Raw genomic sequence first — 15940 nt, 5'->3', positions numbered from 1 at the left:
CTATAGAAATCACGATAAGGATATAATGGATTAGGATTTGCACTTAAACTGCTACAGAGTCCCGCAATTTATATTGGGCTACGTGCAGAAATCGCTACAACCTGTAGCGGTTTGTGAAAGAATTGAGCTTAGAAGAAATCGCGGCACTCCTATAGCAGTTTCTTTACGATTATCACATTAAGGAAACTGCGGCACTCCTTTAGCAGTTTATGTTCGGTTAAAATTGCCTATAAATACCAAGCAGGAGGGAGTGGTGTAGTTGTAGATTGTCATTTTTACGAATTTACAAATGGATAGTGAGAAGAGTTTTGATTCTAGTCTATTGCTCTAAAAAAAATTCAAAAAAGCAAAAGGCACAGCGTTAAGTTCACTGATAGAGAATCAATGAGTATTTTTATCCGGTCAATAAATACGTTGTCAGAATTAAAAACGAGTATATTGCAGAAGGCGGGGTTGTGTGGGACTAAGTGGGTGAAAAAATTGTTCTATAAAATTCTGATTGCGATTGTGTCAATTGGGGTGAAGTATGAAACATTTGTAATAGGGTCGAAGATATGCGAGTTTTGTTTCATTGTCGGCGTAGTTTTCCGGAAGTGAGAACACAAGCTGTATGCCAAGTTGAAAGATGGCGTCGACAGTTTTGGAATATCAGCACTGAATCCTTAGTCAACTATGGTAGGGGTGCTTCGAAACTTCTAATTTTAAAATTTAAAATTTAAAATTTTAATTCTTAGTTTTCAAATACCATATTTAAAAATTAACCCTGCAAACCTTAAACACTATATTTAAAATTTGAACCCTAAATCTTAATTACTGAAAGATAAACATTCTACTTAAACTGCGACATCCCTCCAACGATTTCCTCACGAATTCCTAAATTGCATAAACCGTGGCAAATCTTAAATTCCTAGATTCCTAAATTTTAAATCTTAAATTTCAAATACTAAGCAAATCTTAAATTCTGTATTCTAATTACTACACCCTAAATACTACGTATTATGTTATAAAATTTAATAAGGGATAAGTACTATTTTGGTCCCTAAAGTTTATGATCAAAATCAAATTCGTCCCCAACGTTATTTTGGATTTAGAATCGTCCCCAATGCTTTATTTGGTATTAAAATCGTCCTATTGACTTTTTAAGGACAAAAATACCCTCCACCACCACCACCATCTTTACCACCACCACCACCTCCCTTACTCCCACCAAATACCAATAATCAGATTCAAGAACACCAACAATCACACATTATTCAAATTCAGAAATAATAACATCAAATTCAACAACAAAATCAACACACAACAACAATAAAATAAAAATAACAAATCAAAACCAGAATTAGAAGCAGAAACAGAAGTAGAAGCAGACAAAAAAGTGTAGAAGCAGAAGTTGAAGCAGAAGGCAAAGCAAGAAGTAGAAGCCGAAGTAAGAAGCAAAAGCCAAAGCAAGAATCTGAAGTAGAAGCAGAATCGGCGAGACGCAACAGAGGGTGCAGCGGCAAGAACGCGAAGTGGCGACAGTAGTGGAGCGCAACGGTAAGCTCTTTCCCTGGCTCGCGTCTCTTCTTTCCCTTGGGAGCTCTCTCTCCCTCTGGTTCTGACTCTCAACGGCAACGGCGGTGGCGGCTCCAAGCTTCTTCTTCCCCTCCCCCCTTTCCCTTCGCTTCCTCATCTTCCTTTTCCCTCTTCCTTTCTTCCCCCTCCCTCGCATTCTTTCCTTTATTTTTTTAAAAAATTATAATTTTTTATTAGAGATAATTCAATAATAAAATTAAAAATTTTATTAAAAAAGACAATTTTAATATGAAATAAAATATTGGAACGATTTTAAATTCAAAATAACGTCGGGGACGAATTTGATTTTGACCCTAAACCTTAGGGACCAAAACAATACTTATCCATTTAATAACTAAAAGAAAATAAACTTACCTCTTCATTGATGCCACTGGCAACGTGCGCAATGCTGTTGAGTCAGTACAGGCTGCCTTTGTCTGACATGGTCCAACACCTTAGAAATTTCAAGTGTCTAAATTCTCTCCAAGTCTTTTCCTCCTTCTCTCTCAATCCACAACTCTCTCTCTAAAATATTTGGTTTTCAATCGAAATGAAGAATCCGTTATTGGGTCCGACGGATTTGTAGGCAAGCATAAACCACTATACAGATACCACAGTTTATGCAATTTAAGAATTCGTAAAAAAACTGTTACAGGAATGTCGCGATTTCTTCTTTGTGTGTTTTAACGTAAATTGTTATAGGGTATAGTAGTTTACGTACAAACCCTAATTCACTATACCTGTATTGTGGTTTCTATAGAATAGTAAAAATTATATTTGTGTCTTCAAGGTATAAAAGTTGTATTTTAACAATATTAGTTTTCAAACAATTTATTTGGGTGACTTACTGTAAATATAATGCTTAAAATGGTTAATAATAATAACATTTTATTTATTTAATTATTAAGTATATTTAAAAATTGAAATACTTCTAAATTCTAATAGTATTTAATTAAATTACTAGTACATGTATTAAAATGTATAAAAAACACGAATAAAGAGAAATTTTATAAGAAGAGTCTAATTATGCAAGGTTTAGATGTAAATGGATCTTGGGTTTGACCATGGTGAAATGGAGTTGAAATTTTTTATATGTAAATAGAGAAATATTACTCTGTTACTTGTTAATCATCCTAACATATAGCGTTTTTTTTTTTTTTTTATATAAAGAGTAAAATGTTATGTTGTGGAAGGTTAGGCCGCCATAGAGTACGTATAATTAATTAATTATAGTAGAATGTTGAATTTGATTTTAGAAGCATGATTAGAAAGTTGTTATATGTAACCATGCAAAAGGGAAGGAGTGTGTGTATGATGTAATTTGGCTAAGAAAAAAAAATACTGACTAAGATTGAGGATCAAAGATTATTATTGTTATCCATAATTACAATATGATAATTACTAAAAATAAATGTAATTTGTCATTGAAAAAAGTCAGTTCGACTTAATGAATCCTAATTCAAATGTGGTGACCTACTTATTAATTAAAATTTCAATTTAGTAAAAAATTAATATTAGAAAAAAGAAGATTAATTAATATCTGTTCACTATCAATGAACATGTACATTATGATTGAAGATTGAAGATAATTTATGTTCTTAATCCAAGCCAATAATAAAAATCTAACTTATAACTAGGTCAAATATTTTATCAAATAGTTAAAATGTATACATATAAAACTTTATAAAAAATAAAAAATTATAAAATCAAAAATAATATACATTTTAAATATATAATTCTCCAATTTTGTATTTTAAATTTTTTTACTCATGTAATTATTTCACTTAATTACGAGTTAAAAAATTTTTAACTCAATCTCACCACACTTAAATCCAAGATTCATTTACATATAAACATTGCATAATTAGACCTTTTATAAATTTTCTCTTTGTTCGTGTTTTTTAACTGTTTTAATATATATACCAGTGTATAAATTAAATACTATTCGAATTTAGAAGTATTTAATAGATTAATAGAAAAATAGTTAAATAAGTATGTAAATAATTAAAAACATGCCAATTTTTAAATATACTTAATAATTGAATAAATAAAATGTTATCATTATTATTAATAATTTTAAGTATTATATATATATTTGAATAATATATATGATATAATATAAATATATGGATAAATAAATTTGCAAGTAACTAAAAGGGATATAGAATCATGGATAGAGTAATGATAAGTTGAATTAGAATATGAACATTGCTACAAAATTAACAAAAATATTATTATTTTTTATTAGTATTTGACGAACAATAATTTGCATTCATATTTATACACATTTTGTACATAAGAAACGTATAATTTATACCTATATTTATTAAAATTTTGCACACATAAATTGATATAGTTTACACTCATATTTTTTAGAATTTGCACATATAAATTAATAAAATTTATTTATTAAAAAATATTTATTATTTGTGTTGGCCAAATAATGGTCAAAACTACTAAAAATTGCTAGTTCCAAAAATTTCTCTTAAAAATATTAATTTACAAATGAATTAAAGAAAGTCACATAACTCTTTTTTCATTTTTAAATTATACAAAAAAAGCTCTCTTTAGTTACCAATTTTTTCATAAAAAGCATCAAATCCTAGCAGAGAGAGAGAGAGAGAAATTAAGAGAAGGTTTTGGATATAAAAGTATATATATTATGTTGATTAACTAATTACAGTTATAGACTTAATGTATTTATATACACACTTTACTAACTATAACTGATTATTAGCTATATCGGTTATTAGTAGCTAATTACAAGCTATATATACTTTACTCCTTTCATCCCTCAAATTTAGGGTGCTGAAATTCTACCATCTAAGTTTGTTACGAAACTCAAAAAATTTGGTGGAGGAGAAAGCTTTGGTCATAACCTGAGTATCACCAAGAATGTGAGTGACTTACAGTCTTCTTTTTGCAACATTATCTCTGAGAAAATGAAGATCAAACTCAAAGTGTTTAGATCGTGAGTGCTGCACCAGATTAGCTGCTATAAACACTGCTCCTTGATTATCATAGTATATCATAGGGACAGATAGTGTAATATGAATTTTAAATAAAAGCTTCTTGATAATAAGTAGTTCAGTGACTAAGGTGCACACCCTCTGTACTCAACCTCTGTGCTGCTGCAAGAGGCTGAGGCTTGCTTCTGGGAGGAACAAGAAATTAAGTTCGGTCCGAAGTAGACACAAAAATCAGAGGTAGACTTTCGATCTTCAATTTTCAAGGCCCGATCTGAGTCAGTGTAGCCGGCAAGCTTGAAAAAAGGTGCTGATTATTGAAGATGCAAGCCTAAAGTAATTAACCTTTGAAGGTATCGAAAAATACGCTTTACGGCTTTCTAGTGTAGCTCTCAAGGCTGCTGCATGAACAAACAGACCTTATTAACTGGATAAGCTAATTTAGGCCTGGTCACAGTAAGATACTGGAGGCTTCTCACAATATATAGAACGGTAGAGACTTGGGTTCTCAAAGAATTCACCATTAGTGGATGTTAACTTCAAATTAAATATCATAGGTGTGGGAAATGACTTGCAATTTTTTAAACCAGTCTTCTTTAGAACATCCAAAATATATTTGGATTGGGTAAGTAAAAGACTATTCCTAACTGGTCTAACTTCAACTCCTAGAAAGAAATACAAATTACCCATGTCTTTAAGAGAAAAACTAGCATTAACCTGCTGAATAAGAATAGAAATAATAGTGGCTGATGTCTCTGTGACAATAATATCATCCACATAGAGTAAAATGAAGATGGTGTCTAAGATGCAGCCCTGTAAAAAAGAGAGACATCGGATTTTGTTGTTGTAAAATCAAGCTTTTGTAATTCACCTGTCATCCTTTCAAACCAGACCCGCGACGCTTGCTTTAAACTGTAGAGAGAGCGGGTCAGCTTGCACACTAATTTAAAATCACCAACTTCATAACCATAGGGCTGCTGCATATAAACTTCTTCACAAAACTCTCCATTAAAGAAAGCATTATTAACGTCTAATTGTTTGATAGGCTAGCCATGAGTAAGTGTAATAGTGAGCAGAATCCTTATAGTGGTTGGGAGAACAACAAGGCTAAAGGTCTCTTTAAAATCAATCCCTGGTCTTTGGTGAAAAGCTTGAGCTACAAGTCGTGCCTTGTATTTGTTTATAGAGTCATTCGGGTGATACTTTGCTCGAAACATCCACTTATTACCAATGGATTTTTGATTTATAGGAAACTCAATAACATCACAAGTATGATTCCTCATTAAAGCAGCATATTCTTCATCAATCGCTTTCTTCCAATGAGGTATGAAAAAGGGCTTCTTTTGTTGTTTTTGGTGCAAGCTTCTTGAGTTCAACTAAAAATACTCTAGACATGAGTTTACCACTTTTAACTCTCGTGATCATAGAATGAGTGTTTAGGGTATGACAAGGTCAAGGTGGAGACGAGGGAGGGTTGGGTTGAGTTGAATGTGGTTCAAGTTGAGGGGGTAATAGAGGTGGGGATTGTGGAGTGATATTTGTGGGAGTGGGATAATTGAAACTGTTGGTACATTTTGAGATATGGGGACAGGTTCGGTGGTGGTGGTAAATAAGCCATAGCTGGGATCTTTGAATGGGAACACTTTCTCTTCAAATATCACATTCTGGATAATGAGTATTTTGCCAGATTTTGTGAGGCACTTGAGCCCTTTGTATTGAGGTGCCAGACTTGAATAAATACATGCCTCTGACCGAATCTACAGCTTGATTTTGTTATAGGGCCTAATGGTCAGAAAACACCAACACTCGAAGACTTTTAGCATATCTATGGACTGATTTTTGCCAAAACAATTTTGGTTTGGGGAGCTAAAATTCAAATCAGCCGTGGGTAATAAATTGATGAGGTAGATTGCAGTAGCAAAAGCTTCTTCCCTGAATTTCATTGGCAAGCCTACTTCAGCAAGAAGAGTGAGTCCCATTGTAGTGATGTGCTGATATTTTCACTCTGCACTACCATTCTGTTGGTGGACATAAGGACAAGAGAACCTGTGTTGTATATCTTCATCACTAAGAAATTTCGTTAAAGTAACAAATTCTTTAGCATTATCAAATTGAATTTGTTTAATCTTCACACTTAGTTGAACTCTACCATTTTCTTAAACTGCATACAGACATCATATATTTGAGATTTACAATGCAATAAATATATCCAAGTGAATTTAGAATAAGTATCAAGAAAATGTAGGTAATACCGAGAACCATTTATTGAAGGAATGGGGGAAGGTCCCCAAATATCAGTGTAAACAAGTTCTAATGGACTAGTAAATTTTGTACTTGAAATATTAAAAGGAAGCTGCTGGAATTTTCCAAGACAGCAAGAACTATAAATCAAATAAGGGACTTTGAAGGGAATATTGCACGACTTCAAAACTCTTACTAAAACATTAGTGGAAGGGTGACCTAATCTCAAGTGCCAAAGACGAAAATTTTCATTTTCTTGATCAGTGGTGACATTTGCAGCTGATGAAACTGAATTTTTATTGTTCGGTTCAAAGGAATAAAGGCCATGATCAACTATTTTTTAGAGAAGCATCTCCTTAGTATCCTGACGTTTCACGTAACAAGCATCAATATGAAATTTAATCCAGACTTTATTATCACAAACAAACTTGTGGACATTGAGAAAATTCTTTGTTAAATCAGATACATGTATTAATCTTTGCAATTTAGAAATTCTTAAAGCTGAAAATGGTTTAAGTAAAGAGCTTAAACCCTGAAAACACTTAACACACATATTACGGCATCGAATGGTAATAAAGGAGAATTAAAATTAGCTAATTTAAAGTCAAAGAAGCATGTTTTCAATCATAGCACAAAATTAGGAAGGAAAATGTAAAACATGCGAATTATTTGAATAAGTATGAGAATAATGGATAAAATTCACTAAATTAAGCACAAGATAAACCCTAAGAATTACTAAAATTAATAAGAGACAATAAAATCTAAGATACCCAGTTGCAAGACAACAATAACTAATGATTAAAGAAAGAAGAATAACTTAAAAATATGAATTGCATTAATCTAAATCAAAGGGGCAAGTGTGCATCAATAATGAAGTAAACAAACGGAAGCAATAACAAATAAACTAAAAGAAGTAAGATGGTAAAACAAACAAGAGTAAAGGAAAACTAAATTAAAGGAACATTGAACCTGAATTTGAGAAGAAATAAAAAAGAGAAAATCTTAAAATCTAGAGAGAGGAGCCTCTCTCTCTAGAAAACTATATCTAAAACCTAAAATTATGTGAATGAATGTGTCTCTCCTGATTTCCCAACTCTGTAGCCTTTAATATGTGTTTCTGGGTTTGGAACTGGGCCAAAAAGAGCCCAGAAATTGCCCCCAGCGTTTTCTGATATCTGCAGCACGTGACGCTTTGTCATGCGTACGCGTTGCCCACGCGTACGCGTTGCCACGCAAATTCCTGGTCACGCGTACGCGTCATCCACGTGTACGCGTCGCTTGTCTGCCGCACCTATCACGCGTACGCGTCATACCACGCGTGTGCGTCACCTAAATGCAAGGCAACTATAGCAAATTGCATATCATTTTGAAGCCCTGGATGTTAATTTTTTAACGCAATTGAAACCGCCTCATTTAGACCTCTGTAGCTCAAGTTATTGATCGATTTAATACGAAGAGGTCATGATTGACAGGTTAGCAATTCCTTCAATTTCTTGTATTCCTTCCACTTTTGCATGCTTTCTTTCCATCCTCTAAGCCATTTCTGCCCGATAAACCCTGAAAACACTTAACACACATATCACGACATTGAATGGTAATAAAAGAGAATTAAAATTAGCTAATTTAAAGTCAAAGAAGCATGTTTTCAATCATAGCACAAAATTAGAAAGGAAAATGTAAAACATGTGAATTATATGAATAAGTGTGAGAATAATGGATAAAATCCACTAAATTAAGCACAAGATAAACCCCATAATCAGAACTACCAATATTAAAAGTGTGTAAAGAGTTACTATTCCCCACTTATACTTGCTAACTGCCTCTATATGAATGATATCTTGTGAATTGCGAAGAATCTGGTGTCAAATGATGAGTCGCTCCTAAGTCTAGGTATTAGTTCGGATTAAATATAGTGGATAATGAATTTTGTGTGTCCGTGGTGGTGAAATTGTCTTATGCTTTAAACTGTTTACCATAAAAATTTTTATTGAATCTGTGCCAGCAATCCATGGCTGAGTAACCATATTTCTGATATAGTTGACATGAAAAATGGATCCTCTCAATTTTTTTTTACGGGAGAGAATAAAGTGTGATCTCTCACTTTTAATTCTATAAGTGAGACTAGAAATAAATAAGAGAAAGAGAATAATGAATGGTAAGATTAAACACTGGACACTATCCAATTTTTTTTCATTGAAGAAGATCCACTCCTATTGACATGTAAGCCTCTTTTAAAAGGATCTGTCTCTCTTTCTCTAAAATTATAGTTACTTCTACCTTAAAAATATATTTATGTATTTTTTTTTTAAAAAAATATTCACTTTAAAATTAATTGGAGAGTAATTTAGATAATTATTCAATTTTAATTTTCGGCTAGGGGTAGGTTTTTGTGTTTTTTTTTTTTTTTTTGGTCATACAAAGTCACATACACTAAAGAGTAAAGATTTCATCACTAATAGTTAAAATTCGAACTTGGGTTGTGGTTTCTACGAGTCCAACATATTGGCCATTGGTGTAATCAAGCAGCGGGAAAACCCAAAAATTTTAATGAAATGGCAAAGTCCAATAACAAAAATTAAAAAAATAAGGAAAAAAAGAAAAAAAAAATAGATAAAAAGTTAAAAACGAGAATTAATCAAAGAATGGCGAAAAAAGTGTTACGGACCTACGACTACGAGTCTACCATTCCCCTCTCCAGCTTCATTCGACGGTGAACTATGAAGAAGAAGAAGAACGATGTCAATGGCGACGAAGCTATTACCAACACTTAGGGTTTCTCCACAACCAAACAAAAGTCTCTCCCCTTCCATGCCAAGCTCTTCCAATTCGCTCTCCTTCTCTATCATTTCTCCAACACTACCTACGAGTTCGTCAATCCCTAAAACATGCTTATCGATTTTGTTTTTATTATCATTATTTTTTAACTAATTGCTATGCGGTTCTACTGTTATCTCAGCTTACTGCGCCAGAGGTGATCGAAAAACAGCCAAAGGAAAACGCTTTGCTCACTCTTTTGGAAATGTCAGTTCTCATTTAATCTCTTAGTTACACTCATTGTGTTATGTTGAATTGTTGATGTTGGTCAATTTGGAAGAGATTTTTCCTCTTGTGATTTTCTGGTTCGAATTTTTGTGGTTTGAGCAGGTAAGACCAAGGGATAAGAAGAAGGGGAGAGGACCACCGAAGCCCCCTGTGCCACCGACTCCACCGAAGAACGATCGCTTCACTGATGAAGATAGATCACTGCCACCACTGAATTTATATGAGTACTTTCTCAACTAGGTCTTTGTTATTTGAATTTTGAATCCAAGTTGCAATTTTGATAAATTCAATAGGTCGATAATGCTTCTAGCAACTTGTGAAGCATGAATGAAAGAAATCATGTGCAACGTTGATTTTGGCTCCATTAGAGTGTGAACTTACATAATGTGTGTGAATTGGGTTGTTGAGTGGATTAACAATTCTATTCTCTTTTAGTATGCTTTATTTGACTTGCAGAATATATTTTTTGATCCCATTTTAATGCACAAGAGAGAAGAGACTAGTGATGCTAAACTGGCCACACTGAATTTTTAAGCTATGAAGATTTTTCTTCTCTTTAGTAGACTTGACTCAACTTTATCGATCTTAAAAGTGTTTTAAATTATTAATTACTAGTAATACTCATATAGTAAAAATGTTTCTCTTAAGATACATGTTGGTATAAAATTTTATTAACCCTAGCAGAAGACACTAAAAAATTTTATCAAAACAACATTGATGGCCGATTCTTACCATCAGAGCATCCATGGACATACAGAATTCTTTTATAACCTGTCTCTGTCCTAAAAAGGAATGATAATGTACTTTTTATAATTGAAGACTAAACTACTATATTTTGGAAAAGATTAATATAAAATTCAGTGAACAAAGGTCGTGGTTTACTTGGAATTATTGGTCATCGCAAGCCAGACAAGATAGCCTCCGGTTTTGGACTTTGATTGTAGCATTTGGAAGTTCATTTTCCCATTGCGTTCTTGGCGACTTCTCGGAACTTCTCGAAATACCATGCGCAATAATGATAGTGATAATAATGACGATGATAATGATAATGATAATGATAATGATGATGATGATGATGATGATGATGATGATGATGATAATGACGATGCTCATGATAGTGACAATGATAATGATGGTGATAATAATACAGCATTTAGTCCACATTGGAATGAAACATGTCTCCACCAAAGATTGGCATAATAAGGGGATTTTTTTTATTATTATTCTTGATCTTAGCACCATAATTAGCTAACCAGTTTGCTGCAGTGTTTGCTTGATGAAGAGTCCATATAAATTGAATTTTCTATTGCCGAATGATGATCTCTTGAATATTAGAGACAAGATCATAATCTTCACATTTGTTGGGACAATACAGATTCTAAAGAAGGATGAAAACATCAAAACAATCAGTTTTATAGATAACTTTCTTTACGCCACTCTCTCAAGTCAAAGCAAATCCTAGGATAATTTTAGTAAGAGTGAAGACTGGGATAATTTTAATGATCTAGACGTGAAGAGTAAAAATAAAATTTTAACGAATTGAATGCATAAACAAAAACTCTCTATCTTTAGATTCAACATTTTTAGATTGATTTGTGTGATTTATAAGCTGAATTTGTCACTTGGCTGAAGCGTAAATTAGAGAACATTCAAAAGGAAGATTTATTAGTTGTTTACTTGAACCAAATATGTAATTTCTTCACCTTCGTTTCTCCCTTACCAAATAGATTTAATTTTTGATGTTCCTGTTCAGCTTAGCTTGATGCCGATTTTCGCTAATATATTAAATTAAAGTACACAGAAGAAAGATCGTGGAGTCCTCCCAACTCCCAAGTCAACTTGCAAGTCGTGATCTTCCGATATCATTTTATCCGTTCTTGGTCCTCCCAAGTCAGTTTTCCATTCACAAGCACAAAATATCAAAATTTGTGTTTAATTTATTAATATCCGTTTCATTTCTTAAGTATTATTGTAGTGTTGTACAGTAACACTTTCAGATTGATTTTTTATTAATCCTACAATAAAGCAAATCAGAAATCTATATAACAGAGTATTCAAGCAACTACTACAGTATACTTTTCTTCACCGTTGCTCTCTTCTATATAACAGTTAGAGCTATTGAAGCAACAACACTAGTACTACATTTTTCTTCACCATCGTCCTTTTCTATATACTAACACTGTAGCACAATGCTCATATTGTCACGGTCACACTACAACAAAATAATGATGGTGTTTCTCATCATGTTTCTCCTATCTATCCCTTCACAAACCTTGGCTGTGAATGTGGCCTTGAGTTCAGAGACCGATAAGATTGCTTTGCTTGCTTTGAAGGACAAGCTTACCAATGGCGATCCTCATGCTCTGCCATCATGGAATGAGTCTCTACATTTCTGTGAATGGCAGGGCGTTACATGCAGTCGCCGCCACATGAGAGTCTCATCCCTACAACTGCAAAATCAATACTGGGGTGGTACTTTTGCGCCATCCTTAGGAAATCTAACGTTCCTCAAGGAGATCAATTTTACTAACATCAACTTGCATGGTGAAATTCTAGGAGAAGTCGGTCGTTTAAAGAGGCTGAAGATTCTTGACTTGAGGAACAATAATCTTGGTGGTCATATTCCTGTGGAGATGATAAATTGTTCAAGCCTTGAGGTGATTATATTGATGTACAATAATTTAACTGGCAAAGTCCCTTCATGGTTTGGTTCTATGGTGCAACTCACTCAATTGGGGCTTGCAGCCAACGGTTTTGTTGGCAAGATCCCGCCTTCTTTGGGGAATCTTTCATCGCTTGAGAAGTTGTCATTTTTACAAAATCATATGGAAGGAAGCATAACTCCGGCTTTGGGTAGATTGTCGAATTTGAAATTTTTGTCTTTGAGTGGAAATAATTTTTCTGGCCTATTTCCTCCTTCAGTTTACAACCTTTCAAATATTCAAACTTTTTATTTAGCGGGCAACCAATTAGCGGGTAATCTTCTCTCAAATATACCTCTGGCTTTTCCCAATCTTCAAACTTTTGCGTGTGGAAGGAACCAATTCACTGGTATTTTTCCATCTTCAATATCCAATCTTTCCGAATTGCAATTTTTTGATATTGCAGAAAATGATTTTCATGGACCAATTTCTCCTAATTTGGGAAGTTTACACAAACTCTGGAGATTCAATGTTGGTCTTAATAGATTCGGGAGCGGAAGCACTCACGATTTGGATTTTCTTTCTTCATTAAAGAATTGTACTCAATTGCAAAAGCTAGGCTTTTATCACAATTCTTTAGGCGGTGTATTGACCGATCTCATAGGCAACTTATCAAGCAATCTCGTTTGGCTTGCTATGGGGTCCAATCAAATATCCGGAAGGATACCTGAAGGAATTGGAAAACTAGTCAACCTAGCATCACTTGATATGGAGTTGAATTTTCTTCAGGGAACAATTCCAGATTCAATAGGAAAGCTAAAAAATCTTGGAGTGTTGTGGTTGGATGGAAATAAGTTCTATGGCAACATCCCTCTTGTCATTGGTAACCTTACTATGCTGTTTGATGTTGATCTGAGTTCAAATAAATTTGAAGGACTCATTCCCTTTACACTTGGATACTGCACCAACATGCAAAAATTTGCTGCATGGGGAAACAACATAAGTGGTAATATACCCAATCAAACATTTGGCTACCAGCAAGGCTTAATAGAATTGTTTCTATACTCCAACTCTTTTACTGGCCCCATTCCTTCTGATTTTGGAAACTTGAACCATCTTTCCATCTTGGATTTACAAGATAACAAGCTCATTGGTGAGATTCCCATGAGACTTAGTGCTTGCACTGCTTTAACAGTGCTCGTACTAGAAGGAAACTCATTCCATGGAAGTATACCTTCATTCTTGGGATCTCTACTATCCCTTGAGGTCTTAGACCTTTCTAATAACAACTTCTCAAGCTCAATCCCGCATCAACTTGTGAACCTCACCTTGCTGAAGACTTTGAACTTATCTTTCAACCATCTCTCTGGTGAAGTCCCGGTAGGAGGAGTATTTAATAACATCACAGCAATATCACTCACTGGAAACAAAAATCTTTGCGGCGGGATACCTCAATTGAATCTTCCTGCATGCCCTGTGTTTCCCTTACAGAAGAAACACAAGAGATCACTTAAAAGGAGAGTCATCCTCTTCATTGTATTTGGAGGGATACTAATCTCTTGTGTAGCTTTTATAAGTATATATCTTCTCAAGAAAAAGGCAAAAAAGTTACCCACTACTTCTCTAGCTTTGCAATATCGCTATGTGAAGGTTTCTTATGGAGAGTTACATCAAGCAACCAATGGATTTTCTTCATCCAATTTAGTTGGCACAGGAAGCTTTGGTTCTGTGTATAGAGGAACCCTTGTTCATTTTGAGAGACCTGTTGCTGTGAAGGTGTTGAAGCTTCAAACAAGCGGGGCATCCAAAAGTTTCATGGTTGAATGCAATGCTCTAGGAAAAATCAAGCACAGAAACCTTGTCAACATATTGACTTGTTGTTCAAGTGTTGATTACAAAGGGAATGATTTCAAAGCCATAGTGTTTGAGTTCATGCCTAATGGGAATCTAGAAGCCTTGTTGCACAACACTATTGAAGATAGCGTGTCCACAAATCTGAGTTTCAACCTAATGCAAAGAGTAAATATTGCTCTTGATGTAGCTTTTGCATTGGATTATCTTCACAATGATTCAGAGAAAGTTGTAGTTCATTGTGATATAAAGCCAAGTAATGTTCTACTTGATGATGAAGTTGTTGCTCATTTGGGAGACTTTGGATTAGCTAGACTCATTCATGGTGCCGCAAGTAGTTCTAGCAGTGGTCAAGCTACTTCCTCTACAATTAAGGGAACCATCGGATATCTTCCACCAGGTATGTGTGCTTTGGATCGCTTTTGGTAATTTAATGACCTGGTATTGTGTTCTATATTATGTTAGATTCACGTTAATTTACTTACAACTAACTTCACCAAGTCCTTAGCACATTAAGAATTAGGTTTTTAACCTTACTATGGCTATCAACCCCTTAGAATAATTAGTTAAAATCATGATATTGTTGTATTATATCCATTGTACTCCTTTCCTTCATTTTTTAGCTTTTCAAACAGAGTATGGAGCAGGTGGCTCAGTGTCACCGCAAGGAGACATGTATAGCTATGGAATTCTCCTTTTGGAGATGCTCACTGGAAAGAAGCCAACTGATACCATATTTGGTGAAGGTCTGAGCTTGCACAAGTTCTGTAAAATGGCAATTCCTGAAGGAATCACAGAGATTGTTGATTCTCGATTGCTGGTCCCATTTGATGAAGGAGAAAGAAAGATCACACCTCAAAATATCAAGGAGTGTTTAGTGTCGTTTGCTAGGATTGGAGTTGCATGTTCTGAAGAATTTCCCTCTCAACGGATGAACATTAAAGATGTTATAATGGAATTGCAAGCGATTAAACAGAAATTGCTTCATTAAGGGGTCAGTTTTATTAAATAAATTTAGTTGCTTTTGAATATCTCAGTTGGATTACTCTCGTATCCATTTGTTGTTTTATGTGAAATTGTTAATTGTGAATTATTATTTGTTGTAATGTACAACGCTTCAATTTCTTTGTTTGCTGTAATGTACAACGCTTGTTTGTGTCTTCTGTACCCTTTACTAGGATCAAACAATATTTGCTTCAATTAATCCATGCATCAAATAATTGCAAAAACGGTAACTTGTTCCATGCATCAAATAATTTATGTTTTTTATTATCCTTTTTTGTTGTGCCTTTGTATTATGTTGATGTTTATCAATTTTGGAAGAGATTTTTACTTTGAATAATTCAAAGTGCTTATAGGCTTATAGCAACTTGTTAAATGATATTGGAATTTGGATAATAAGATAAATATGAAAAATGACTGAATCGAATCACTTTCAAAGTTGTGAACTTACAGAGTGTGTGGAGTGCATGTTAAATCGTTCATGTTGGATATCATGCATAACAATGCAACTAAAATTTGTAAACGAGAGAGATACAATTGAACTAAATAATTTAGACAATGATAAAAATAACTATGCCAATGAGTTATAGTTCAAACTCAAATGACATAATCTCTCCATACTTAATTAAGAGGATGTGGATT

At 33.8% G+C, this 15940-nt stretch overlaps 2 protein-coding genes across 2 annotated transcripts; both read left to right on the top strand.

Annotated features, from left to right (window-relative positions):
* The first annotated feature begins 9288 nt into the window (after positions 1 to 9288).
* LOC112702409 (small ribosomal subunit protein bTHXc) lies at positions 9289 to 10261 on the top strand. The gene is made up of 3 exons (XM_025753419.3): positions 9289 to 9627; positions 9718 to 9782; positions 9906 to 10261. Exons 1-3 carry the CDS (start codon positions 9498 to 9500, stop codon positions 10041 to 10043), a joined length of 333 nt encoding a protein of 110 aa, XP_025609204.1. The 5' UTR covers positions 9289 to 9497; the 3' UTR covers positions 10044 to 10261.
* Positions 10262 to 11843: 1582 nt separating this feature from the next.
* LOC112702408 (uncharacterized) lies at positions 11844 to 15525 on the top strand. The gene is made up of 2 exons (XM_025753418.3): positions 11844 to 14696; positions 14932 to 15525. Exons 1-2 carry the CDS (start codon positions 11993 to 11995, stop codon positions 15285 to 15287), a joined length of 3060 nt encoding a protein of 1019 aa, XP_025609203.1. The 5' UTR covers positions 11844 to 11992; the 3' UTR covers positions 15288 to 15525.
* The last annotated feature ends 415 nt before the right edge of the window (positions 15526 to 15940 follow it).

This window comes from Arachis hypogaea, chromosome 7, assembly GCF_003086295.3.
Source record: "Arachis hypogaea cultivar Tifrunner chromosome 7, arahy.Tifrunner.gnm2.J5K5, whole genome shotgun sequence".
NCBI lineage: Eukaryota > Viridiplantae > Streptophyta > Magnoliopsida > Fabales > Fabaceae > Arachis > Arachis hypogaea.
Note: the sequence above shows the minus strand (reverse complement) of the source record. Positions and strands in the feature narration are given on the sequence as shown.